General features: G+C 36.1%; 3 protein-coding genes across 4 annotated transcripts; 2 read left to right on the top strand and 1 right to left on the bottom strand.

Annotated features, from left to right (window-relative positions):
• Positions 1-374: 374 nt before the first annotated feature.
• cblc (Cbl proto-oncogene C, E3 ubiquitin protein ligase) lies at positions 375-17,233 on the top strand. 2 transcript variants are annotated; one of them, XM_066683647.1, is made up of 14 exons: positions 375-488; positions 636-734; positions 1,182-1,613; positions 8,506-8,652; positions 9,001-9,157; positions 9,761-9,882; positions 10,860-10,997; positions 11,083-11,170; positions 11,839-11,970; positions 12,553-12,738; positions 13,697-13,846; positions 15,543-15,598; positions 15,758-15,798; positions 16,594-17,233. In XM_066683647.1, the coding sequence occupies exons 3-14, from the start codon at positions 1,228-1,230 to the stop codon at positions 16,731-16,733; spliced, it is 1,743 nt and encodes a 580-aa protein (XP_066539744.1). In that variant the 5' UTR covers positions 375-488; positions 636-734; positions 1,182-1,227; the 3' UTR covers positions 16,734-17,233. The 2 variants fall into 2 exon arrangements, with proteins under 2 accessions (XP_066539744.1, XP_066539743.1); XM_066683646.1 differs by having other exon boundaries at positions 636-1,613.
• Positions 17,234-17,511: 278 nt separating this feature from the next.
• On the bottom strand, positions 17,512-21,426 carry LOC136708356 (trypsin-like). The gene is made up of 6 exons (XM_066682863.1): positions 21,387-21,426; positions 20,561-20,717; positions 19,658-19,756; positions 19,360-19,520; positions 19,006-19,142; positions 17,512-17,664 (listed from the first exon to the last, which is right to left on the bottom strand). The coding sequence occupies exons 1-6, from the start codon at positions 21,424-21,426 to the stop codon at positions 17,512-17,514; spliced, it is 747 nt and encodes a 248-aa protein (XP_066538960.1).
• Positions 21,427-22,539: 1,113 nt separating this feature from the next.
• Positions 22,540-25,283, top strand: LOC136708355 (anionic trypsin-2-like). The gene is made up of 5 exons (XM_066682862.1): positions 22,540-22,585; positions 23,403-23,556; positions 24,186-24,445; positions 24,685-24,821; positions 25,134-25,283. The coding sequence occupies exons 1-5, from the start codon at positions 22,549-22,551 to the stop codon at positions 25,281-25,283; spliced, it is 738 nt and encodes a 245-aa protein (XP_066538959.1). The 5' UTR covers positions 22,540-22,548.
• Positions 25,284-26,260: the final 977 nt, after the last annotated feature.

Here is a 26,260-nt window from a genome sequence, read left to right as displayed (position 1 = left end):
GGTTCCTTGTTGGTGGCCTATACATTTCTGTTATTGTATGACATCCTCTCTCTTTGGCCTCTTGAGGTCTGCACAAACCTGTTTGTCTGCCTGCCTGCTACCCGGAAACCGATCAAAGAGTCAGTACATATGAAAGGCAGAGAGAGACAGAGGGAGAAAGAAAGAGAGAGAGAGAGATAAAGTGAGAGGTACACCAGTGTCAACGACTACTCTCCTTCCGGTCTTGGGCATATCGTGAGTTTCTTTATTTTGGCAGCATTGTTAAGACTATTGATTGAAGAGCAGAAAGAGATGACAGCAGAAGTGAAAAGTGAGACCACATGGGTGTCACTGATTGTAAGAGATTGTGACTAAGGGGTGGAGAGAGAGTGAAGGGGAGGGAGTGTGCCCTAACACGCAACAGAAAGCATTTTCAAATTATTCCTGTGTGTAAATTTATGGTGTCTACATTGCAGTTTTCTGAGGAAAGAAGCTCATCATGTTGGAATGTAAGTCTTTTGATTTTATTGGAACGGTTGAATTTGAGTAAAAATCTTTAATGTTGTTTTAACGTGGGTGATTTTATTTATAGGCTTGCTGTGCTGTTTTCTTTGCTTCTTGAACAGTATTTTATTTCTCTGTTGTTCACTTTTCAGCATTTGTTCAGACTGGTGGTTGTATATGACATGGGTTGAACTGGATTATGCAACAGATTTTGAGACTTCATAAAGTGAAAATTACGCAGTGTCATCATGGTAAGCAAAGCTCTGGAAAGAAAAAAACTGCTATCCAAACTAGTCAATTACATGACCTGCAATGCTGTCTAAAATATCTTTGGATTCTTCTCCATAGTTTAAAGGATTGTTATGTGCATGCAAAGTGAAAAACAGAGACTTTGGACATATGCTTACTTGGCTACATAACTGTTGGGTGAGCAATAGATGACCCCGCAAATACTTCACCCATGCTAAAATTGATAAATATTTAAATTAAAGACCACAAGAGTAAATTTACAAGCTATTAGAAGAGTCACAATCCATCACTGGACCAAGAAAGACAGGTCCAGTCTTACTGTTGCTGTGTAAGGGAAGTGATTGGTAACCGGAACTACTGAGGATCACCTCCCTCCTAGACACATGCTACATCTTCAAAAGACAAAAGTCAGGGCCTATATTTCACTCCTTTGCATCTCTTTGTGTAAGGCGACTGGATCTGACCTACAGAGAAAGGGTTCACCTCACATTCCTAATGGCCATGGCTGGAAATCCAGGTGGTTTAGGCCGAAGCCTTGATCTTGATACATCCAGCTTCATATCTCAGCCCCTGACCAGTGCTGACCGTAAACTTCTCAACAAGGCCCTTAAAAGACTGGCAAAACTTCATTTGCACTGTACGGACTCTCGGCTAGGTCTGAGGAATAGCCCGCCATATCTTCCCGACCTAGTGACAGAGACGGCAAACCTCCTGACAGAGGTATGGGCCCCTTATAAGGACACCGTCCCAGCTATGCCTCGGGGGGATGAGGGGGACTACCTAAAGATCCATGCAAGACACGTTCTGGATAAGACGGAGAGGGCCATCATGCTGTTCAAAGAGGGCAAAGACAAGATGTTTGAGGAAAAGTCTAGCTACAGGTGAGACAAGAATGCTGATAGTTAAGGAAATGTCATGTGGCAGCTTGAATTTGATTTGCATTTACTTGTGCTGATTTTGTGCTGCTCATATATATAAATATATATTTTTACATCATTTGCTAGCCCTCCCGTATGTGTGCTTGAAACCGGTCTTATGTGCTTACAAAGCCCCAGTGTCTGTAAATAAGCAAAAAAAAAAAAAACTATCTCGGTCCAGTAGGCTAGGCTTTCTCTCTCTCTGCTCATGGCACAGGCATTTGGAGTTTTTTTTAGACAATGAAGAGAACTCCAAGAGTTGAAAAGAGCTAACCGAATGAGGATATTGTTCTATTCCTGCTCCATAGGTGGGTAATATTCATTTATTTTTGCAGTTCAGATCAATTAAGGTGGAAATATCTCCAAACTTGGGAGAAAGCTATCTGCATTACTGAAAGTGCTACAAAACTAAACAACTCCAGTTACAAATTATTTTCTGTGTTAATTCAAATCGTGAATAAAAATGTACAGACAATTTAAACTTAGTCCACCTACAAACAACGGTCATTTTTGCCCTCAAACACACTGTTCTACATTAAAACACACAGAGCTCAAAATCATAGACGGTCCCTTTAAACAATACAATTAAGTTTATATTTTTCAGTGAGTTTAACCATTGATGTTGGTTTAATATTTAGAGTTTTCATTCAGTGCCAAACCCAGCACATGAATCCTTCCTTATATTAAGTCAAATGTGCCGCTAATGACATAAAACAGATCTCGTCTGGTACCAAACATATGTTCTTATGTCTTCCAAACTATTAAAATTTTTATTGAAAACAACTAATTATTCTTTTACGATTAATTTATATTTATTTTATTTGTTCTAATCTTATATTTGTTCTAATATATTTTTCTGAAAAAAAAAAAAACTAAAAAAAAAAACCCTACTACTGAGATAGTAATTTAAACCATTTTCATTACTGCCTAAATCCTTTGAACAGTACTGTCATCTTGGATGTTTTGTTACAAGATATATAAATGTCATGGTTAGTGTTAGAGAACACTGCTTTATTTTATTTTTAAATTTCTGAAACTGAAAAGAGGAGAAGGCATTTAAAATGTTATGTTTGTTGTTAGATTTGAAAAAGAGCTATTTTTTTACACATTTTTATCATCACAGTTCCTGTGAGAATTTTAGAGTAACATATGTTAAAAACAAACAGAAAATGTCATTCTGCAACTAGTTAAAATGCAAACATTTGCAGTGCCTTTTATCCTGTAAATATTACACAAGAACCACAGTACCTGTCTTAAAACACACCTTTAATGGATAAAAACTTTGTAGATCTTTCCATGTTCATTTAATTTAATTAATTATTTAATTTAACTATATTAAGTGTCAAGAAGAAAAAAGTAATTCAAGGGTAAAGCCGAATTGTTCAAAAGATTGCCTCTCAACCACTTTTACAATAATTTGGTGTTCATATTCATGATCAGTAACCAAAGTGGTTGGTTTGTTTCCTTTTTAACCCCAGCATAAATTGAAAATAGCATCCTTGTTTTGTGCCTGCTCTTCACTAAGACTGGGCCAAGCTGCTGATCTACTCTGACTACTAATGGCCCATTTGTGAGTACTGGACGCCTTGGCCATTATGATGCTAATAGAGAGAATCTTCTGGCAGTTAACTTGCCAGTAACTTGGCATTATGTCTAAGCTCAGACATGCTGTTACTTATTGAATGCTACACATGGAATTTTAACCTTACTGTAAGTTTCAATTCGATTGCTCTGTGTTTGCTTTAACATAGTGAGGAAAAATACAAAAAAGTAAATGTTTAAACATGGAATGCAACTCAAAGTGTTTCAAAGGAAACATCATTTAGAAAAGAAAACTGTGAAAAAAGTTAATAAATGAATACATAAAAAAAACCCTAAAATGAAGGTGGTAGGGTCTGGAGACACCGTGACAATTACATGCATTTGATCTGTCAAATTTCAGATTCATTAACTTTAGCATTTAAACCAAATTAACAAAAAAAATTAAAATGAGGATGGGAATGCATAATGTTACATGCTGCTGTCCTATGATCTGATATGATATTACATATATTGTTTTTGTGAAGTGTGGATGTAATGCAATATTGCATATCAGAACAGACAAATAAGCACTGTAACTAGTTCCATTTACTCTGTGTATTCAAATAATTCTTTTACGTCTGCTCAAGTGTATTTGTGAAAATATGATTTAATCGGCTGCATTTTGTAATCATATGTAGTTTGTAATCTTTTTTTTTGTTTATAAGTTGACATTCATGGCATCCTGTGTACTTTTTTTGTGATGGATCACACATCAATAGCTATGCTCATAGATGTGGGATGTAGTAAATTCCTGAGTAGTTTCTTAACCTTATAATTTGCACTTCAAGTAAAGCTATTTTAGGAAAGGATCCTCTATTTAAGTTATTATTTCACAGGAGTAACAATTAATTAATTATTAAATTTAATTAAATTTAATTATATTATTAAATTTATTATTTGCTTAATTTATGCTGAGGATGCAGGGACAGCTTCACAATACTTTCTGAAAGTATACTTTGAAAATATTTTACATAACAGCTTCCTGCAGATAAAATATTGCATTTGCATGCGACGACAGATTTGTATATTTCAACTTTCTGTTTATGTTGCCCTCAGTTAAACACAAATTTGCCTTTTTAAAAATACTAACATTCTCATAGTTTAGCTTAATATGACTAGTTATCTATTTCATGCTAATGAATGGTGTCGCTCTTTGCTGTATTTTGGAGGAGAAATAGATGTGCATAATTGGTGTGTAGGTTTACCTCTAGAAGGTGTGCATTTGCATATTTTTTGTAAATACAAATTCCAATAATCTTATTTATATAGCTTGTTTTTGTCATTAAAACCAAATGGCTTATGTCTAATGACAGAATCTGGAAACATTCATTATGTCTTGTCACAAAGTGCTGATATAATTGATATCACACAACCAACGTTTCATGAATTTTTAATATATATATTTTTTTATCAAATCAAAATGATCGTATTACTTTTGAGAAACAAGGTCATAATCTTTGGTGAATCTTTCAGAGTAATTGGGTCTTTAAAGGTAGTTTCAGGAGCAACTAAACTCAATGAAATCCTAGTCCACATTTTTGACCCCAACACTATTCAATTACAACACTATAAAATTACACCCATGTTTTGACTTGAGAGTTGGTTAAGGCAATAGACAGCTGGCAATACTATTTTAAACAACTTTTACTTTATATTTTACAATGGGCTGAATGGGTTGCAAATTTGATGTCTAAAGACCATTTCATGTATTTCATATTGGATAACTCTGTTATGTCCTGTGATGGACTGGCACCCTGTCCAGGGTGTGTTTGTGCTTTACAGCCAGTGATTCAGGGTAGACTCTCTCATTTTAAAATTTTGACATTTTGTATAAGAAATCTGGTCACAAATTATGTCAAAAACATGTCAAGAAAGAAAAATGAAACATGTCAAGAATGCAAATAGAAGATTTTGTTCCACAGAGTGAATATCCCTGTAATCTGTCCTGAATACCATAATTTGGATAATTATTTGCATGCAGCTAAATTTATTTACTTAAAGAGGCAATCTGTAAACTTTGGGAATTTAGGATTAGGCGACCCACTGGTGAGAATTTTATTTCCACCGAGCCTTTAGAAGATGACTTTTAAAATGTTCGTTGTGATGTACGTTGTCCTGAGTGGATAAATCAGAATAGATGGAGTATTCACATAGAGCTAAGTCAAAACCAGGGAAAGGGACAGGCTGTGTCCCAAGTAGCACTCTGTTACCTTATATAATGCACTTAACAAATTAAAAGTCTACCACTACTACACACGTACAGTGCATTATATGTTAGACAGGAAGAAATTAAACTTATAAACTACAAATTGGGAAGATTGAGTCTCAAGACTTTCACTGAAGTGTAGCAATATGGAATAAACCATTGTGTACAATGAACACCATATAAAACACTGTGGCTATAAGCAGAGATATAGCAATGTGATATATATATATGTTAGTCCAGACAACAGAGAAAACAATAAACAGCATTAGCAATTTAACTTGTCATATATTTAAAACAATTGTACTTTCCTACAGTGTAACAAAGGTATATTAATTTAAAGGTAACGGAATTCAGAGCACACAGCATATTCACCAGTGTTAAATCAACACTTTTAGTGTTAAATTAACACTTTTAGTGTAATAATTTACACTGGATAATTTGCTGTTCAATGATAGCCTTACTGGCTACTTTTGCAGATTGTCGTTATAAACATAAAATAGTACCTGTACAGTAAGAAAAAAGCCAAATCAGCCCCATTTTGAGTTATTACACTAACTTTCAAAAGTCAAGGCAATGCTACTTCTGGTTTTAACTTTGTCATGATCTCATTTGGTTTGTGAGCTCTCCAGTAATTATTTCATCAATTCATTCATTGTCAGTAACCGCTTATCCATCTCAGGATACTTATTATAATTACTGCCATTAAGAATGTTCTGGATACCAGCAAAAGTTGCAGGATATGCTTTCATAACATGTGCAAGTGGCTTAAGTACATAAAGACATGTGATGTGGCCAGAAAATAAAAAACTCTTCAAAAACCTACCTGCCCTCTCTGGTTTTAGAATTAATATAGCCTATTAGACTTTGCCGATGTGATCACACATGTATATACCATTTGTTATGATATTGTGTCCCCTCCCCACTCAGTAACCATGCTGATTTCAGTTACATATAAAAAATCGTAAGGATTGTTGTTTTGAATATAAGTAGTTTGAACTAAGTAGTTACATTTTGAGTCAAATTAAGCTATTCTTTTTTACAAGAATAAAACAAAAAAAAAATTAATAATAATAATAATAATAATAATAAAAAAGGCCAGCTGAAAACTGAATAATTGAATACTTTAGGTGACATAATATTACTGCCACATCAGTGGCATGTGGTAAACAGATTATGTCAGATACAATAAATGATTAATTAATGAGTGTTGCTGTTGAATGAATATATATATATATATATATATATATATATATATATATATATATATATAATACTGGAATTATGAAAAGGTAAAATTAAGATGTACATTCACAGGTACATTGAAAAGGAAATCATATTTTCATATAAATAGTTGTGCTTATAAGTATATATCTTATGACAGAGCAATAACACAACCACTTTACTCTTCTTTATTTGCAAAATTAATAGTACTTAACCACTATGAAGTTAGAATAGAAAATAAGGTCATTATAGTGACCAATGGAAACAGAACTTCTTTTCTACAAATAGAAACCATGGTGTTTGAAATAGCCTGCGGAAGACCTGAGATACAGTGAGAGTTTTGTGGTCAGGAAACTGCTAGCCAAGAGAAAGCCATAAAAGGGTGCTCAAAGTGGCAGAATGGAAAAACATCTCAGCGGAGGTGGTCAATTACAAGACCTTTCACCAACTTCTGACCAAGTTAGCAAGATTACATTTGACGTCTACTCATCTGCCCAGATCTAGGAGCAAATGTAAAAGGATAAAATGGAACTGAAAATCAGAAAGAATATAGAGTGTATGATGCACTGCAGGTGGCTTCCATTAAATGCATTGAAAACCTATTGTAGTATGCAGCTCAAGATGAGCTTTTGTGCCGTCTTTATGAAAAATGACAGATGCTTAAAAAGTTTTAAGGATTATTCTGCACTGGTTATTTAGATAACCAGTTCTATTCTATTTCAAATTTGGTACCATGCTTACTCCAGCTGCTGTTGCATATGATGATGATAATGAAGATAAAGAATTTATGGCTAAAAAACTGTACTGCAGAATGTCACTCTGCTTCAGTTTGTCTGAGATTCCTAACTTACACCTAATTTACAGATTGATGCAAATTCAGCAGTAAAATACAAAATTCACAAATACTATACTAAGGGGGAAAGTTGATATATTCTTTGGTTATACATACTTAAGTGAATACTTGCTTAGGTTAATACTTGCTTCTCAATATACATAACAAGATAACTGTATACTATTTAGTTAATATGTAATTAAGATTGTATTTTTAATCAAGAAGAGATGTGTGGATGCAAACATGAAGAACAGTGTTATATAGTAAATCTTTCAGGTTAAATGTTACTTTTGTTTAAGTAATAAATGCTCCAGGTAAGTGAAGATATGTGAAGAAACAAATCAGCCAAGTAAGAAGTGACACTGTGCTCTAATATTGTTGCTCAAACTTGAAAGTACATGATAGCCATTTATATAATCTAATTTCTGTAAAACAAGTCATTTTTTCCATTGTATATTTACACATGCTGCAGTAAACGTAGGATATTTAAATGTACCAGAGTACAATATCATAAAATGTAAATAGAGAACTGATAACTGATAATTAGTTTATTAAATGTACCTTGATACTATGACAGCTAAAATTCGGGTTAAAAAATTAATTGTTTTTACAGATACATGAATGTATGTTAAAATGTTTAAAATATACCTTTGAAATAGGTTTAACTCAGTAATACATCTTGAAAGTATTGTGACTTCAGTAATACATCTTTAAACCTGTGCATGGTCATTCACCAGTGGAAATTTTTTTCATACAACTACATAGATTCAGGACAGGAAATGTCAGAGAGCTACTTCCTGTGTGTAGTAGCTAGCATGCATGTGTTTTCATATGGATATGTATATGGTTTCTGTCTTAAGAATACACATGCATGGAAGTGTGGACATATGTCTATGAAGTGATGAAGTTTTATCCAACAGTGTTATTTGAAACATTATTATATACATGATATCTAGTTATGTCTGCAATAATTCTTATGTACACTGAGGTAATGGTGCTTTCTGTTGATCTTTCAGGAGAAACTTGACAAAGCTTTCTCTGCTGTTCAGCCACATGTTGTGGGAGCTACGAGCCATATTTCCAGGAGGTCGATTTCAGGGTGATATGTACAAGCTGACCAAGACAGAGGCCAAGGAGTTCTGGAGGAGAGCATTTGGATACAAGTGAGTGAATATGACAAGAAAGCTCTCTATGCATGTGAAGTGTAATGTGCCTTTAAAAGAGTACAGTATCATGTATTTACTCTAATTTTGTGTAGTCAGGGATGGTGCTTATTAAGCAACAGCATCAGCAGATACTATAATGAGACAGATTTAACCCCAGATACTCACATTCACTTGTGTCTTCTATTGTGCCTAGTCTACTGTTCACATTTGTCTTTTATTGTGCCTTGTCATATTAATGCATTTCTCGTGAGTTTTCTTTATGCCATTTGTATTCAAAAACAGGTTCAATTTTCTATCAGTAATGTAAGGAGGTAAACTTCCTTTTTTGATCTCTTTCACTCTTAGTTGTATAGTTCAGTGGAGCAGCTTTAAGCAGCAGTTAAGACGGGTACACAGCTTTGAAGAGGGAATGGAGGCCATGGCTCTGAAATCAACAGTTGATCTCACTTGTAATGATCACATTTCTGTGTTTGAGTTTGATATCTTCACCAGGCTCTTTCAGGTACATGTTGAGAACTGAAGATGCTGAATTGAAGTACTTAATGCTTCTAAAACTAGTTACTATTTACTAATTACTATGTGAATTTTCATTTATTCATTTATGGTCTGTAACCACTTATCGAGTTCAGGATGGCGGTGAGTCCAGGTCCTACCCCAAATCACGGGGTAGGATTGGCAACTGAAATGTGTCCACAGGTCTGAGTGTGTGAGTGAATGTGTAAGTGAATGTGTGAGTGCGTGTCGCCCTGCGAAGGACTGGCACCCCCTCCAGTGTGTACACAACTCTGAGTGTGTTCTGTATTGGACCAGACCCTAAACTGGATGAGTGCTTACAGGCAATGAATGAATGAATGAATGAATGAATGAATGAAAATGATTATGCACTAAGGACAAGCATATCACTGAGATTTTGCATAGATTCATGTGTGAGGTTTTTGAATTCTTTTTAATATATTATATTATATCTAATCCTCTCCAAATGCTTTGCAACTGAATCTGTTTGGATTTTAATTGAATGAAAATTTTTAAAACTCCTCTTTTGGGTTCAATGTAATACAATATTTAAAACGAAAGCGTAAGCACAATAAACATGTTCTTGTCTCAGCCCTGGTCAACACTGCTGAGGAACTGGAATCAGTTGGCTGTGACTCACCCAGGATACATGGCTTTTCTAACATATGACCAGGTCAGAGCCAGACTGGAACTCCACAGACACCGCCCCGGCAGGTAAGGGATGCTGGAAGCTTTAAGTTAAAGTGAGAAAATTCCAGTTAACATAGTGCATGTTAAGGTCAACTTGGAAAATTGACATATTAAATATTCTTTTCATACAGTTACAAATCATTTTGCTTGATGAAAGATGGGGGTTGGAGGGCGGGGTGAAGCAATATCACTGATAAATACAGACATTCTCTGCTTGTTGTTGCACAGTGATGATGTTTTCTGTTAATTAATATGATATTAATGTATAGAATTCAGACATGATTTTAATAAGAATATAAATTACCAAGCTGAAATAAATTGATTTCAGGTGGCATTTAATAAAATAGCCAAATACATTTTTTAAAAGGAAAATGAACAGGAAAGTGTCCTTACATTAAAACAGCAATAATTGCTATAATTCTGGTGTAAGAATAAATACATTTGTGAAGGAATGTAGACATCATGCGATTTGTATTCTGCTGATAGCAACACAAGGCATTTCTTTGTTATCAGTGTTTTAATTTGACCTAATTAATTGTGATAGAAGTTGTTAGTAAATTCATTGACTTATCGACTGTTAGCTGGCTAGTGAAAAAAACTGTAATATGAATCAAGCACAATCCAGAATAATATATTCTGAATCTTAAATGTCTCCTTACGCCCTACACAGTTCACTACATAGATCTTAAAATAAAGGCTCATGCACGGAAAGTGTTCATAAAAAGTTTAATACAGTTCTGGGCTACAGCCATTTAGGATGTAGCTATGGCTTTGTATTTTTGTCAAATAATGCATGAATGCCATCCATCTGGAAATCACACACACCAAAAAAATAATAAATAACATACGGTTACTTTACATATTTAAACTCATCATTAGATAGATATCCAGTAACTAATGTGTGTATTAGCAAATTAATTGCAAAACACCATCAGTTATGTGTTGATCAGACTGAAAATATTACTATTACTATTTAGGATCTTTATGCATTGTGCTTTCAGCTACATCTACCGTCCCAGCTGCACACGAATGGGCCTGTGGGCAATTGGTCATGTGACCATTGATGGCAGCATCATACAAACTATCCCAGAGAATATACCTCTGTACCAAGCTCTAATACAAGGATTCAGAGAGGGATGGTGAGTGTAGATTGTAGTGCTTTTTAAATATAAACTTGAAGTATGTAAGATAATATTATAATCATACAAATGTATTTATCTGTAGCTACTTGTACCCAGATGGACGTGATGTGAACCCTGACCTTACCAGCTTGTGTATGGCACCACAGAAGGGTCGCGTTAAGGTCACAGAGGTAACTTTCTTTGAATAGCTTCCATAAAACAACAGTAAAGCTTTCAGTAAAACTTTTAAGGCAATGGTGCCGTGTCCTGGGTGTTTTCCTGCTTTCTGCCCTAAGGTTTCAGACCCACTGCAACCTTAAACAGGATGAAGCAGTTTCAGAAAATGAATAAATTAATGGATGAATGGATGGAAGGGTGGATGCATGAATGAATATTTAATATAGACTATTGGATTCAGATTTGAGAAGGTGCCATAAGCCTGCATTTGATAGACAGATGGGGCCAGTCTCTTTTTGATGCATTGTTTGATTAAACCAAAAATACATGTTGGAAACTCACATTTTTTTGACATTAGCATTGGTGCTGTTATATTTACATGTTGTAGCTGAACTCCATCTGAAAGAACAATGGAATGGAAATTATAACAGCATTAAAAAGAAAAACAGTTGTTTGTTTAAACTGCATTTCCCCAGAAACTGAGCAGGACTTTGCCTTAGCAATAACCTATGTGATGGGATTTGCACTCACCTATTCTGGCTTTGGTCATTCAGAATAGTGTAATTTTCTCTCTCTCTCTCTCTCTCTCTCTCTCTCTCTCTCTCTCTCTCTCTCTATCTCTCTCTCTCTCTCTCTCTCTCTCTCTCTCTCTCTCTCTCTCTCCTATCCTGTGTGTCTGCAGGAGCAGTATGAATTGTACTGTGAAATTGGCAGCACGTTTCAGCTGTGTAAAATCTGTACTGAGAGGGATAAGGACACACGAATCCAGCCTTGTGGACATCTTCTGTGCAAGCCTTGTCTCACCGGTTGGCAGGTATGTAACATTTATGCTGAATATAATTTTGAATGAGAAAATATATTTTAGGATATACATACATATTGTAGACCACATGATCTACAACAAATCTACAAATTGTTTCCCCTGCTCTTCACTCAGATAAAGATTCAGTATTGTTTAAAAAAACACATTAGATAACATGACCAAACACTTGGGCCTGACTTCCTGTCTGTGCTTCATCAAGCATGTGTATGTGTGTGACTGTGTGTGTGTGTGGCTAATTTTCCACTGCTTTCACATTTACTGTCACACCCGAGCTTGCGTTTAGATTTTCAAGCAGAAGAGTAGGTCACCTGCATTGCTTCTACTTCTTTCTCTAACAGTACTTTCCAGTGAATATTATCTTGCTTTTGAATCATTTACATAAAGTTCATGTTGCATAAGCTAATAATGAACCTTACAGAGATGCTTAAAATAACTTCATTTGTAAGTTATTGTGCAATCTGAAGACAGCCCTTTTTGTGATGAAAAGGAGGCCCTAAGGGATAGCTCTTATCTGCTGTGCACAATTCTTTATGTGCATTGTTTTTTGTGTTGTTGTTTTATCGTTCCTTTCAGAAATCAGATGGCCACACATGCCCTTACTGCCGCTGTGACATCCGAGGGACAGAATCTATCCTCATTGAGCCATATCTGCCCACAAGAAGTACAGCTGAATGGAGAGAAGAGGAGGAGGATGAGGATGAGGATGAAGATCATGAGGATGTGGAACAAGTCATGAAGAAACTAGCTGCCATGAAAAGAGTAAGGCTATATCTGCACACTAGAATATTTGTGCAGCAGGTAATGTCTCAGTCACACAGCTCCAGGGACCTGGAGGTTGTGGGTTCAAGTCCCACTCCTATGTTCATGTGGGTTTCCTCTGGGTGCTCCAGTTTCATCCCACGGTCCAAAAACACACGTTGGTAGGTGGATTGGTGACTCAAAGTGTCCATATGTGTGAGTGAATGTGTGAGTGTGTTTCACCCTGTGAAGGACTGGCACCACCTCCAGGGTGTGTTCCTGCCTGTGATTCTGTGTAGGCTCTGGACACACCATGACCCTGAACTGGATAAGCGGTTACAGCCAATGAATGAATATTTCATAAATGCAGTTTTCAGTCAGAAATGCTAATGTTGTTAAGACTGAATGAAAGGGAATTGCCAATAAATTTGTATTATGCAGATGACACAATGCCACCTGGCATAATAGCTTCTATGAATTGTTAGCAATTATAGATCATCAGGTTAAACTACACCTGATATCTGTTGAAACACCACACTTTTTTAGTAGCACAGTTTAAACATTTGTTAAAGGCCCCTGTTATATATTTTTGTTTCCTCCTTGACCAAATTTATTTTTGTGTGGGTTTGTATACCAAAAATATTTATTGCTATATATAGCTCTTTCTGTGCCTGTTAGGCAGTTACATTTAATAAATTTACAGAGTAATTGAACCGTTCAACATTGCTTATAACATAGGAAAAAACCTAATAACATTTTTATCCCATAATGTTAAAAATAATCTCAGGTGGGCAGCTTTGTATAGTGCCTCATTGTTATATTTTAACCTCAATGTAGTCCAGGTTAAAATATTCAATGTAAAGGAGTGGCCTATGTTGCTGTAGGCTCAATAAGAAAAAGTATCCTACTTGTGTCATAGGTTTTATCAATGTATAACTGTTTTTACTCAAATAATACCCTGTTTCAACTTCAATAACAGGCCTCACAGGAGGAGTACCAAGCTCCCACTTCGAACTTAGGACCACCTCCCCTTCCACCAAAACAATTTATCTCATCCCCCTGCCTCTCACCCAGACCTCACACCGGGACTCCCACCAGAGGAATGCTTACCAAGGGCTACAGTGCATCAGTGAGTATCTTTACTGCCGTGAGTCACATTTCATTTTTGTTAAGTACTTTAAAAACTGAAAATTTCAAGGGAATCTGCCTCCAAATAATTTGCTTTTATTTTAGGTTTAGCTTATATGTGTTAGGTACAAATAAAATAAGAAAGTAGCATATATGATCAGCAGTCATGCCATGCACTCTGTGTCTGCAAAACCATGCTGTTATGGCATGTGCAGAACGAGGCCTATCATTTTCTTGCTGAAACAACCATGGACTTCCCAGGAAAAAGAGTTGCCAGTGTATGTCTCTCTGTTGTTATTGCAGAGAACCAGACCACCAGGTGAAATATGGACTCATCTGATAACAGCATGTTTAAACTGTTTTTTGGTCCATATAAGATGAGCTTGTGACCATAGAACATAGAAGGATTTGGTGCAAAGATTTATATTTGGCTTTCACTTTGTCTAATTTCAGTTTCAGGATGAACTTTCTGATACAGAGTATCTTTTGATGAACACTTCAATTATAACTACAGTTACATTCAGTTTCTTAGAGTGGAAAGTTTGAAAGTGGTGTAAATAAAACATCCGGTAATACTTCTCAGATGGTTCACAAGACAATGGAAATGTGCTGTGGCCAAATGAGTCCACATTATTTTGTGTATTCAAAATAAAACAGAGTTCTTAGTGCCAAATATGACAGAAACCATATATGTAGGGAATTTACTGAAACATATGCTGACATCAAGGTAATGTATTTTACTGGGAAGTCCATGCTTATTTCAGCATGACAATTCTAATCCTACAACTGCTAAAACAGTGAGTATTCATAGACACACTTTGTGGGCTTGACTTGACTTTTTGTGGACCATATCTTTTATTGAAAATGTATAGTGTATCATGAAGAGAACATTCTGCCAACATTGGACAGACAATGGGCAGCCATGGCCTGGTGGTTAAGGAACTGGACTTGTAACTGGAAGGTTACCGGAAGGTGATCCCCGGAGGCAGCAGGTCATGACTGAAGTGCCCTTGAGAAAGGCACTTAACCCCCAACTGCTCCCCAGGCTCCTTGGCTAGAGCTGCCCATTGCTCCGGGCATGTGTGTGTGTGTATAAATGTGTGTTTCACTGCATGGATTAGGTTAAATGCACAGAAAATAAATCCTCTGTATCAAGCACAATGGCCACAAAAGTGATTGTAATTCTAATTCTAACAAGTGTAAGAATGGGCCATACTTCCACTTGCAAAACTTAAACAGTCTGTATTCGCAGTTTACAAACAATTACAGACTGTAATAAAATGGAGATGTAATGTAAATTATGTTAAACAATTTTAAACATGAATTGGTTCCAAGTTTGTAGGAGTGTGTTGCAGGCGTCAAATTCTATTTATATTCATAAAATAAAATAAAGTTGGTCAGTGACAACTTATAAGAAATTGGACATTTTTTCTTTTACAATTAACAGGTTTTGTTTTTATTTTATTTTACAACAATTTCCACTTTTTTGACAATAGGGTTTGTATACACATAAATATATCTAGTGTATAGATATGTTTTTATTATGTTTTCGTATTTGTGTTCTTGATTTGAGGGTATCAGCCCAAATATACATCTGAATGGCTTAAATGTACGACATTATACATTATACATTATACATTATTATACATTGTACATTATATGTTTTCCTAATTTAAGACACTATTCTATATTTGCAGATAACTAATAGCAGTTCAGAAATGCAGCTGATTCAAAAAGAAGCATCATCCAGCAGGTAAGATCAGAAATTAATTTTAGCAGCTAATTTTGAGCAATTTTTTTCCTGTATTTATTTTCTTGTCTGAAAATCAGCTATTACATAAAATCATTTGACCTAAAGATGAATACTGACATTATATATTTCTCTCTCTTTCTGTTTGTCTCATTCTTACAGTGAAGAAGTATTTTCTGACCAACCACAATCTTCACATTCAGGTAAAATACAACAGTAACATAGATATTTAAACGTGTAATGGTTGTGAGCCCCATACATTATTGTACATTGTCTGACAGGAAACTCTTAGGGATAATATAGAGAATTTATTACATTTTTTAAATGAGGTCAGCTGTAATACGCTATTGACTCATGTTTGTCATGGTATTGTAATCAATCAAACTAGGCCCAGTTTTCCAAAAACATCTTACTATTAAGATAATCTTAACAGGGAGAGAGAGTATTCAGTGGGACGTTCACTCTACCATTAAAGAATATTCTTTGTTCTAAGATGCCAATGGGAAACCCAGCCCAGTTCACAGAAATAGTAGGAGTAAATACGTTGTGTCGCTACTTAAATTTCCACTTTGACTCCTTTGGTTGTGGGTTCTTCAAAAAGCCCCCACTCATGACCCTGTCACTTCTGGTTTAGCAACCAGCAAATTGAGTATATAGGCTTTGAGTGGAGGCTGTAAAACAGAATAGAATACTTAAAATATGAATGAACACACAATGTTTATTAAAGGAACAAGGTTTTTCTTTTACTCATTGATCCTTATAAGGAAGTTATTTATAAGTAACTAATTGGTCAACACTTCCTGGAGTTCTTCCTGTATCCACTATGTTTTGATGCAGGTATTGTTAAAGCCTGCAATCATTATACATTTATAATTATTTTGTGTATAGTGACATCTTGTGGCCAGCTTTAGAAAGAAATGCTAAATGGTAATAATAATAATAATAATAATAATAATAATAATAATAATAATAACAAATAACCACTGTTTTTTTTTCAGTTGGAGTACCTTGGGCAGGGCCTGCATATTCAGCAAAAAATAAGAAAGAGAAAAGGAGGGAGGAGTGGAGCAACACAGAGACATGGTTGCCACCTGGAAGAAACAGCCAAAAAGACTCAGAGAGACACTTCTCATCCTGACTGTGCTGCATAGAGCTGCAGGATTAATTTATGTCCAGAAGCATAAGGAAATATTTTATGTTGTTCTCATCATTGATCAAATATTCAGCTCTACAAATTTCATCATTCTTGAAAGTAATTTATGCCATCTTCAAAAAAATGTACTAGGGCTTCTACCTCACTCATACTAAAAGTAGTAATATGAACTGCTGCAAACTGTGCAATCCAGAAAATATATATGACCTAGGCTCATGAAAATGACTACATGCACATGATTAAATCTAAATTAAATATTATGGGGCAGGAAGCTCAGATAGAATGACAGACTGACTGTAAGTGTGTTATTATTAAGTTAAAAATTCTGATTATCATTAGATAATACATTTTACAGCATTGTCTTACATAGTATATTTACAGTTCATATCCGGTAGAGATGGACTTGATCTTTTTTGTAATAGATAACAATTCAATAAATGTTTTTAAATATTCAAGACATCTTAATAAACTGTACATTATCCGTTTTTATTTTTTACCAGTAGAGGTTGTCTACATTAAATTCAGTGAAGGTGCTGAAATGTGTTAAAAACTGTACTCACACAGTATGAGTGTGGCTCTGGGAGTTTATTCTTGTACATCTTAAATTGCATCTGAGCAGTTATTTTTGATTAGTGAAGAAAACACAAATTGCCAAAACTTCTGAGCACCTGGAAGGAGTGACTTCTGTAACTCATGTAGGATGCTATACACATGAAACAAATAGTGAAGACCACCATGGACAAAAGGCAGTGGAATGTGGATTCTAGGGGTTGGATGCCATGACATCTCTGATCCAGTAGAGGTACTCACACACCTTCACATAGACACCTGGGTAGCCTGGAAGGGCACAGCCCTGACCCCATGACGCAAGTCCATGGACCTCTCCTGAGCATACCAGTGGACTACCTGCATCACCCTGTCAAAGAGGAAAGTCCAAGAATATTTCTGAATCTTTCAATTTTCAGATGTGAAAAAAATATGTATCATAGAGTACGTTTGCACTAGACGTCCTTAATTCTGAACGTTTTGCTCAGAGCCAATATTTCTGCCTTTTAGAATAGATTTATAGATAATCAGTCCAAATCATGCCCAGCTGAGTAATGTCATGGTATGAATAACTGCAACAAAAATTAACCAACAACATAAACCTTACTGTGTTTATTTTCTAAGTCGCCCATGATAGAGTGTGTTGTTTGCCATCAATGTACAACAAAGTATCTTCCACAATTAACCCATCCATGGCAGTGAAGACATACACACAAACACATGCACAGCAACTTTACCGGTATTAAAACAACACTTTCAGTTTTAACACTCACCTTGTTAATTTAACTAATAGTGTTGATTTAAATGTGGGGAATATGCTGCACACACATACACACACTTACTAATACACAAGGGCACTGAGAACAAACCCAGAGTGGCAGGTAACCATCACTGGCACCCAGGAAACAGTTAGAAGCAGTTCAGCCATGGATTGAGGAACTATTCCTTCACCACGCCCACCCCACTGCAAGTTTCCCTCCAGTTGTAGAGATTATACAAGCCACCTTCCAGTGGCTGAACTGGATAGGCGATTACAGAAAATGAATGAATGAATTCTACCCAATGAAGATACTAAAGATATGGCAAAATATACTAATTCTGATCATTCCCATTGAGGATGGATATGCATCCATTTTGCAACCATATTTGAAACTGTCTGAAATTTGATTTGAATATATCTTTCTGATCCCATAACTCTCAAATATCAGATCTTTGTCTCGCTAACCGCACGGTGGCGCAGCAGGTAGTATCTCAGTCACACAGCTCCAGGGACCTGGAGGTTTTGGGTTCAAGTCCCACTCTAGGTGCCTCTAGGTTTTGTGTGTTCTCCGCATGTCTGCATGTGTTTCCTCGGGGTGCTCCGGCTCCGGCTCCCACAGTCCAAAAACATATGTAGGTAGGTGGATTGGTGACTCAAAAGTGTCCATAGGTGTAAGTGTGTGTGTGTGTGTGTATGTGTTGCCCTGTGAAGGACTGTGAAGTGCCCCCTCCTGGGTGTGTTCCTTCCTTGCGCACAATGAGTCTGGGTAGGCTCCGGACCCACCATGACCATGAACTGGAGAGTGGTTACCGACAATGGATAGCTGGATGGATGGATGTCTCTCTATGTCAGAAATATTCACCATTTCAACTCAATGAGGTGCATGAAGTCTAACATTCTGAACTTAATAGATGAACCCTCTTGAAGGAGACTGAACCTATAAAAACTTACACCACAGGCATCCTTGCCTCCCTCTGGATAGCCAGCACACATCATCCTACGAGTCAGCATGCCAGGGTAAGACTTCTCACACTCCTGCTCACTCACAACTGGGACATCAATACACTGCAGACGGAAGGGCAGGAATGCTGTTGTGAATGACAGAAAAGAAAGATGTCAGCATCCTCCTGTAGACTCCTTCCTGAAGTACATACAGTGCAAGTTTGTGGACTAATGTACTGCAGTCATTGATGAAAATAGAATAAATTTAATTTCACTCATTAAATTTTAATAAAAACAATAAAAACAATTATAAGATTTAACTTATAAGTAGTGTTTAGTATTTAATGTGGTTGAATATCATACAGGTGTCAGTTCTGATAGTTCCCCATCCAGGGACAGTACAGGACATTCCTTCATAGGGACAGGAAGTGGGCAGAGAAATGGGTCTCACTGCGCTGGTCATCTTCACCGGGTGGAAGAGCTTAATCAGCATGATGTCATAGTCCATAGTCTGGTAGTTGTAGCTGAAGAGACATTAGACAAGAGGTTAGTGGGCAGTTATAGACATGTTTTTCTCTGTATTATCAATATTTCACTGTTAAACAAGACATCTGCAGGAAACATAACAGATACAAGTTATGACAGATACAAAAGCACATACTTAGGGTGCCATATAATGGTATTTGTCTTCATGAGCTGCTCAGTTCCTTCAAATATACGGTTATTATGATCTCCCAGAATAAGCTGCATACTGTAGGGACTTGAGAGGAAGATCAAGAGACAAAAAAATGCTGTTTGAAAATTGACTGCAAAGCATTACATATAAAACATGTCAGTAATAATACAATGGATGGATGAAATAATCAAGAAATGAGAATGGATTTAACAAGTAAATAATCATAATTACAGAGAAACTACATAACCAGGTTGTAATGTCAGTTTAAGTAAGTTTTTAAAAAGCAGCTATCAAAATGTGCCAAAAATGTTACAAAGGTAAACTGGATCACAGGAAAAAGATTTTCAGCCAGTAAGCAGTAAGTAATTTAAACATATAGTTGCTATACAAAAGGCAGATAAAAAGAAAACATGGTAATAAATCTTTAATCTTGTGTTCCAGGGGATTAAACATGCTGAGTCTATAATGATGTGGCCATCTTGTGAAGTTTTCGTAATCTAAAAAAATAACGCCCTTAAAAAAAAACACGCTGAAGAGTTCATCACAAATAATTTATTTTTTAACATTTTTTCACATTATTATGTGAAAATCTGTTATGAACAGAGCAATAAAAATGCTTATAAATAAAATATAATCAATTCTTTATAAAATAAAAATTATGAGTATTTTTGTCTTTGTACTAAAATTACAACCTTGGAGTTGCTTCTATTTGACAGTAACAATAAAGCAAAACATGGAGAAAATATTCTGAAATTAATTTCATTAATCTTTTCTTTTTTATTTCAGTTGTTTTTCCAACATCTGTACATTGTCAATTTAAAATAAAATAAAAATAAAACTGCATTCAGCAGGGAAGAAACTATTTCAATAGTTTTATAAAGTACTCACTTGTACCAGCACTGGGCAACAGACAGCACCCACTGTTCATTGATGAGAACTCCTCCACAGAAGTGATAACCATAGTTGAGAGAAACCATCCAAGGCTGAGAGTGAGGCGTGCATTCATAGCCTCCAATGATTCTTCCATCACCTCGGGGTACTGCCACTGTAAACCACCCCAAAACCAATCAATAACCAATCAAGTGGAATTATCTGAGAGGCAGAGCAGATTAGACAAGAGAAACAACAACAGAAACATTGTCTAATGAACAAATCACATTAAAACTAATATGACCTCTATAGTTGCATTCTATATAATGTATAGTTCTTATGTGTTAGATCTGAAAAAAAAATCCAAAGATGCTTTTGTCCAATCTTTCACTTAGAAAACAGTTCAGATCTATGGAGATATATGAGTCAGGAAGTGTGTATAGTAAGAAAATGCATATAAAACACAGAAGCTGCTGGTGATCTTGGAACAATCTCTGGGAACACGTCAGGCCAAGATCTTGTCATTGTATGAGTTTGGGATTATTCAATTCTGAGGAGCAGAGAATGCAACAAACATCTTTATGTGAACTTTGGAGTAATATTCTTGTGGATTTCTTTGAAAATGTAAAACTGGTCTTCTAAAAAGAACAGGAACTGATGTCACTTCTGTATGGACTCATTCTATAAATAATACAGTCTAGTTAAATTGATAAATTGCACATTTGTATGCAACCGAAAAATAAAAATTAAATGAAACATATCTGAAGTAATATGCACAGATTCATGTAAGCTGATAATAAAATATACTCTGAAATATCAGATGTGTAAATGGCTCTTTGCTTACCAGCAGCTCCCACTAGTGCTAGAAGAATGAGCAATTTCATTGTGGTGGATGTCTTAGTGTCCAGAAAGTGTCTGCGAGTTCAGGCATTATATATACTATCTCTACCCCACTCCCCGGGACACTTACAGGGCAAACTTGAAGCAATGAGTAAAGTTTAATGGTTAACTTTGTGCAAGGGATTTGACATGGCCGCTCTTGTTTGGAATAGCAAGCATTTTTGATCAACTGTATAAATGAAACTTAATATCCAAGACTACCTGTCTGTTCTGCTTAATACTGAGGTGCAAAAATGAACAATTTCCTGAGCAGTAAATGTTTCAAATCTTATTTAATGACGTCTGATAGTTTATACGGCTGATTCTAGCTGCCTTTCTTATTCCCAATGTCCTTGAGTTGATGCCAAGCACTGCGTGAAAATAACCACATGCTGAGCTGACCCTGATACGGCAAACCGAAAAACATATTTGAGTAAGTGTTTATTTCAACATCTTCAAATAAAAAATATCAAGGATGAGATTCAAGCATCTGTGGCACACACTGATATAGAATTAAGGATACAAAAAACAAGCACAAATATGCACTACAGCAATTTGGAGCTACATAGGACTGGGAGGCCAAAATGATTAGAATGAAACCCTGTTGATTTTAAACTGCTCAGCAATTATTCAAACGTCTGCATTAAATCTCATTGTCAATTCCCCTATTCAAATACTTAAATGGAAGAATATCCCTGTTCAAACTGTGGCAAAAAAATTATATTGGAGATATATGTAATGCCATGTTCATTTGTGAACATATGGTAATTAGTGAATCTACCCTGTCTGTTGTCACTAAAAACTTTATTGTCCCCATCAGAACAAAAACCTGAGGCTCATTTTCTTTCTTATTTATTTAATGACATACAAATCAAATTTATATACTGTCACAATCCAATTTCACTTTCTTAACAAATGCACCAACAGAATTGTCCAGACTTCTTTTTTGGAGAGGACCTTTTTTTCTGGCAGAAGAGAGAGAGAGAGAGAGAGAGAGAGAGAGAGAGAGAGAGAGAGAGAGAGAGAGAGAGAGAGAGAGTCAGTGCAAAAATCAGATAAAGCGACTACTATAAATACATCTCACTTAAGGCACTGTGTTCACTCAGGTGAACAGGACAGAGGGCAGAATGATGATTTTACTGCTAGCTCTTCTGGGTGCTGCAGGTAAGAAAGATCTGAATTTAGCGCTCTATATTAAGAACATGTCTTGAAATATTTTCATGTTTCATTAGTGGCATACCATCCAATCCTACTTTTATAATTCTGCATGTTTTTAAGTTTTGCTTTGATATCAATCAATTTTAATGCACATTTAATAGTATTGTTGCTTCAAATAGACGATGACTTGAGTAAAAATGAATGCATGTTTCTAAAAAAAAAAAATCATGAATCAGCTTTACAAAGGGTTACAAACGTAGCTGGTTTCAAAAACTCAACTGCAAAATTTTTTTCAGAGGTTCCATCCTTTTTGTAGCTCATTGTCTATGAGTCTAGGAGTTTGGTGTGTTCCCCCTGCGTAAGCATAAGTTTCCTCAAGGCGTCCATTTTCCTTTGACCCAAAAACACATTGGTAGGTGTATTAGCTCTATGGAATTGTCCAAAGGAGACTAAGCACAGGGTGTGTTTTTGTGCTCAGTGATTATAGATAGCACCCAGACCCACTGTGAGCCAGATCAAAATGAATATTAAAAGTATTAATGAACAAAACAGGAATTAAAGACTAAAAGATATTGTCAAAAATCTACCTGAAACTGTAACATTAAAAATATTCTGGGAATTACAAATCCACCAAGATTTTATTTAAGTGCATGTAGTGAAATGAATGTAACTCACTGGAGATCAGTGTTTCATACTTACCTCAGCAACTGTGTTTATAATTTACATACTTTTCTAGTATTTATTGAACTTCTGGTATTTATTAAACTTGTCTATTGTATTATCACCCACCCCAAACATTTTTCACACACACACACACATACAGCTGCAGCACCTCTGGATGATAAAATAGTTGGTGGTTATGAGTGCAAGGCTCATTCTCAGCCCTGGCAGGCCTCTTTGAATGCTGGATATCATTTCTGCGGTGGTTCCCTCATCAATGACCAGTGGGTCATCTCTGCTGCCCACTGCTGGAGTGAGTGAGTACTGAAAATTAATGATCTATCTTTGATGTTAGACAACAATAATTTAAAAACATACCAATTATGGGATAGAAAATGTTTTAACGCTGGTGTTAATTTAGTTACAGTCATTATCCTGCCTTCAAAAAATAAAACAGCATAGGCCAACTACCAGCAAATGCTATGTTGTAGAATGTTGCAGGCTGGGCTTCAAATAGTGATCAGCTAAACACATTGGTTAGCTTTTTGTTTAACTATTGTAGTGGGGTGGCATGGTGGCTCGGTGGCGCAACAGGTAGAGTTTGGTGTGTCCTCCCCGTGTCCACATGGGTTTCCTCCGGGTACTCCAGTTTCCTCCCACAGTCCAAAAACACATCTTGGTAGGTGGATTGGCGACTCAAAAGTGTTCATAGGTGTGAGTGAATGTGGGACTGGTGTGTTCCCTCCTTGCACCCAATGATTCCAGGTAGGCTCTGGACCCACCGTGACCCTGAACTGGATAAGCGGTTACAGACAATAAATGAATGAATGATGAATTAATTGTAGTATATCTAGTAACATATACATACACATATAATATATAATAACATTAACCAAAATGATTTACTAAATATATCAAATAACTGCAATATTTTTCCATCACTCAGTCCCTATTACCAGATTGTTATCCTGGGTGAGCATCATATCTGGCAGTATGAGGGCACAGAGCAGTACATGTCTGTAGATGCCATCTACTGGCACCAGAGCTATAACTACCAAACCCTGGATCACGACATCATGCTGATGAAGCTGGCTCACCCTGTCACTGTGAATAAGTTTGTGAAGCCCGTAGATCTGCCTAGAAGCTGCCCCAATTCTGGAGAAATGTGTGTTGTGTCTGGCTGGGGCAACATCTACTCAGACTCAGGTAAGATTTCTATAAAATAAAATTCCAGATAAACATAAATAGAGCAACAACTAACTTGCCATATTTAGAGCCAAACAGAGGTTTGGCTTTGGATTTCATATTGACTTCCACACAGATTCAAAAACCACCACCAGCACTTCAAAATCCTGTGGGCCATGGTCCATATTTAAGAACATTGAACTGCTCTTTTGGCATATTACAAAAAATGTGACAGTTTACTGTTTTTGTCTTTTTTACAGTGTTCAACCCATTCAACCTCCAGTGTTTGGAGGTGCCTATTCTCTCAAAAGAGGTGTGTGAGAGATCTTATCCAGGACAGATCACAAGCACTATGATGTGTGCTGGTTATCTGGAAGGGGGCAAAGATTCCTGTCAGGTATGCCACATACCCCTGCAAAAAAAACTTCATAATGTGTTTGATGTATATATATGTGTATATGTTATACATGTAAAAATGTATATGACAATAAAAAGTGTTCTGAAATTATAAAATCATAAAACCATATCTAAATGACTAATGTGATTAAATTCATGTCCTTGCTACCAGTATACTATTGTAATTTGTATCATCATTTGATACAATAATCATCAACAATCATTTATATTAATGTATATCATGACATTCAACAAATAACATTTCTATTTCTCTCTCTCTCTCTCTCTCTCTCTCTCTCTCTCTCTCTCTCAGGGTGACTCTGGTGGTCCTCTGGTATGTAACGGTATCCTACAGGGTATAGTGTCTTGGGGTTATGGCTGTGCTCAACCTGATTACCCTGGTGTTTACACCAAAGTCTGTTCCCTGCTGCCTTGGATCCATGAAATCCTTAACAGTTACTAAACCAAAGACATCCTCATAAGATGATTGTGTAAACAATGCACTTCTCTGGTCTAGGCAACAACTTAAAATAAATAATACATTTCTAATGTATGTATATAATTGTTTACCATTATTATATTCATAGCCTATAAAATCCTTCCTTCAAAATATTATTTTGAAGGTTTACCATGCAGATGTGTTTCCAGTAAATTAATTATGTTCATGGCAGTGATGTTCTACTAACACATTCCACAATCATTCATACATTCATTATGCTAAACTGCTTCATCACGTTCAGGGTCTTGGTGGGTCTAGAGCCTACCCAAAATCATTTAGCACAGGGCAAGAAAACACCCTGGACAGAGTGTCAGCACATGACAGAGCATCAAACACTCACCCAGTCACTCACACCCGAAACTGTGAACACTTTTGAATAACCATTCCACCAACCAGCATGTACTTTTAGACTGTAAGAGAACCCAGAGCACCCAGATGAAACCCACACAGTTTGTAGCCTGTAGGCTCTGCTGTGTGTATAAAGTCAAAATTAGCCATGTGTTTACTCAAAATAATGCCAAATGTGTGTTCAAGCAGAGAAGAGTGTGAATGAAAAATGTGAAAAGATTACTTAAACACAGGCTTAATGAGGATGAAATAAAAGATAGGTAAGAATGCATGAAGAATATGAAGAATATTGCTGGTTATATATGGTCTAGTCTAGGCCCAACACACACAGAAGTACAAATTATCGAAGTTCCATTTCCAAGAATAAAATCAGTTAAAGTAAATATCTGAAAGGGATATATAACCTATATGTAAGCTTTACTGTTGTCCATCTTAAGGCGTATTTTAAATAACTAGGGAAAGTCAAGAACTGTCACACACTGGAGCATATATTTAGGCCCTCTGCACAACCTTCACAAGACCCACGTGCTTAAGTTTTATCAATTTAACCCTCTGGGGTTGAAGAACGTGCCGGCGTGTCAACGACCATTCGC

Source organism: Hoplias malabaricus, chromosome 10 (assembly GCF_029633855.1).
Source record: "Hoplias malabaricus isolate fHopMal1 chromosome 10, fHopMal1.hap1, whole genome shotgun sequence".
NCBI lineage: Eukaryota > Metazoa > Chordata > Actinopteri > Characiformes > Erythrinidae > Hoplias > Hoplias malabaricus.
Note: the sequence above shows the minus strand (reverse complement) of the source record. Positions and strands in the feature narration are given on the sequence as shown.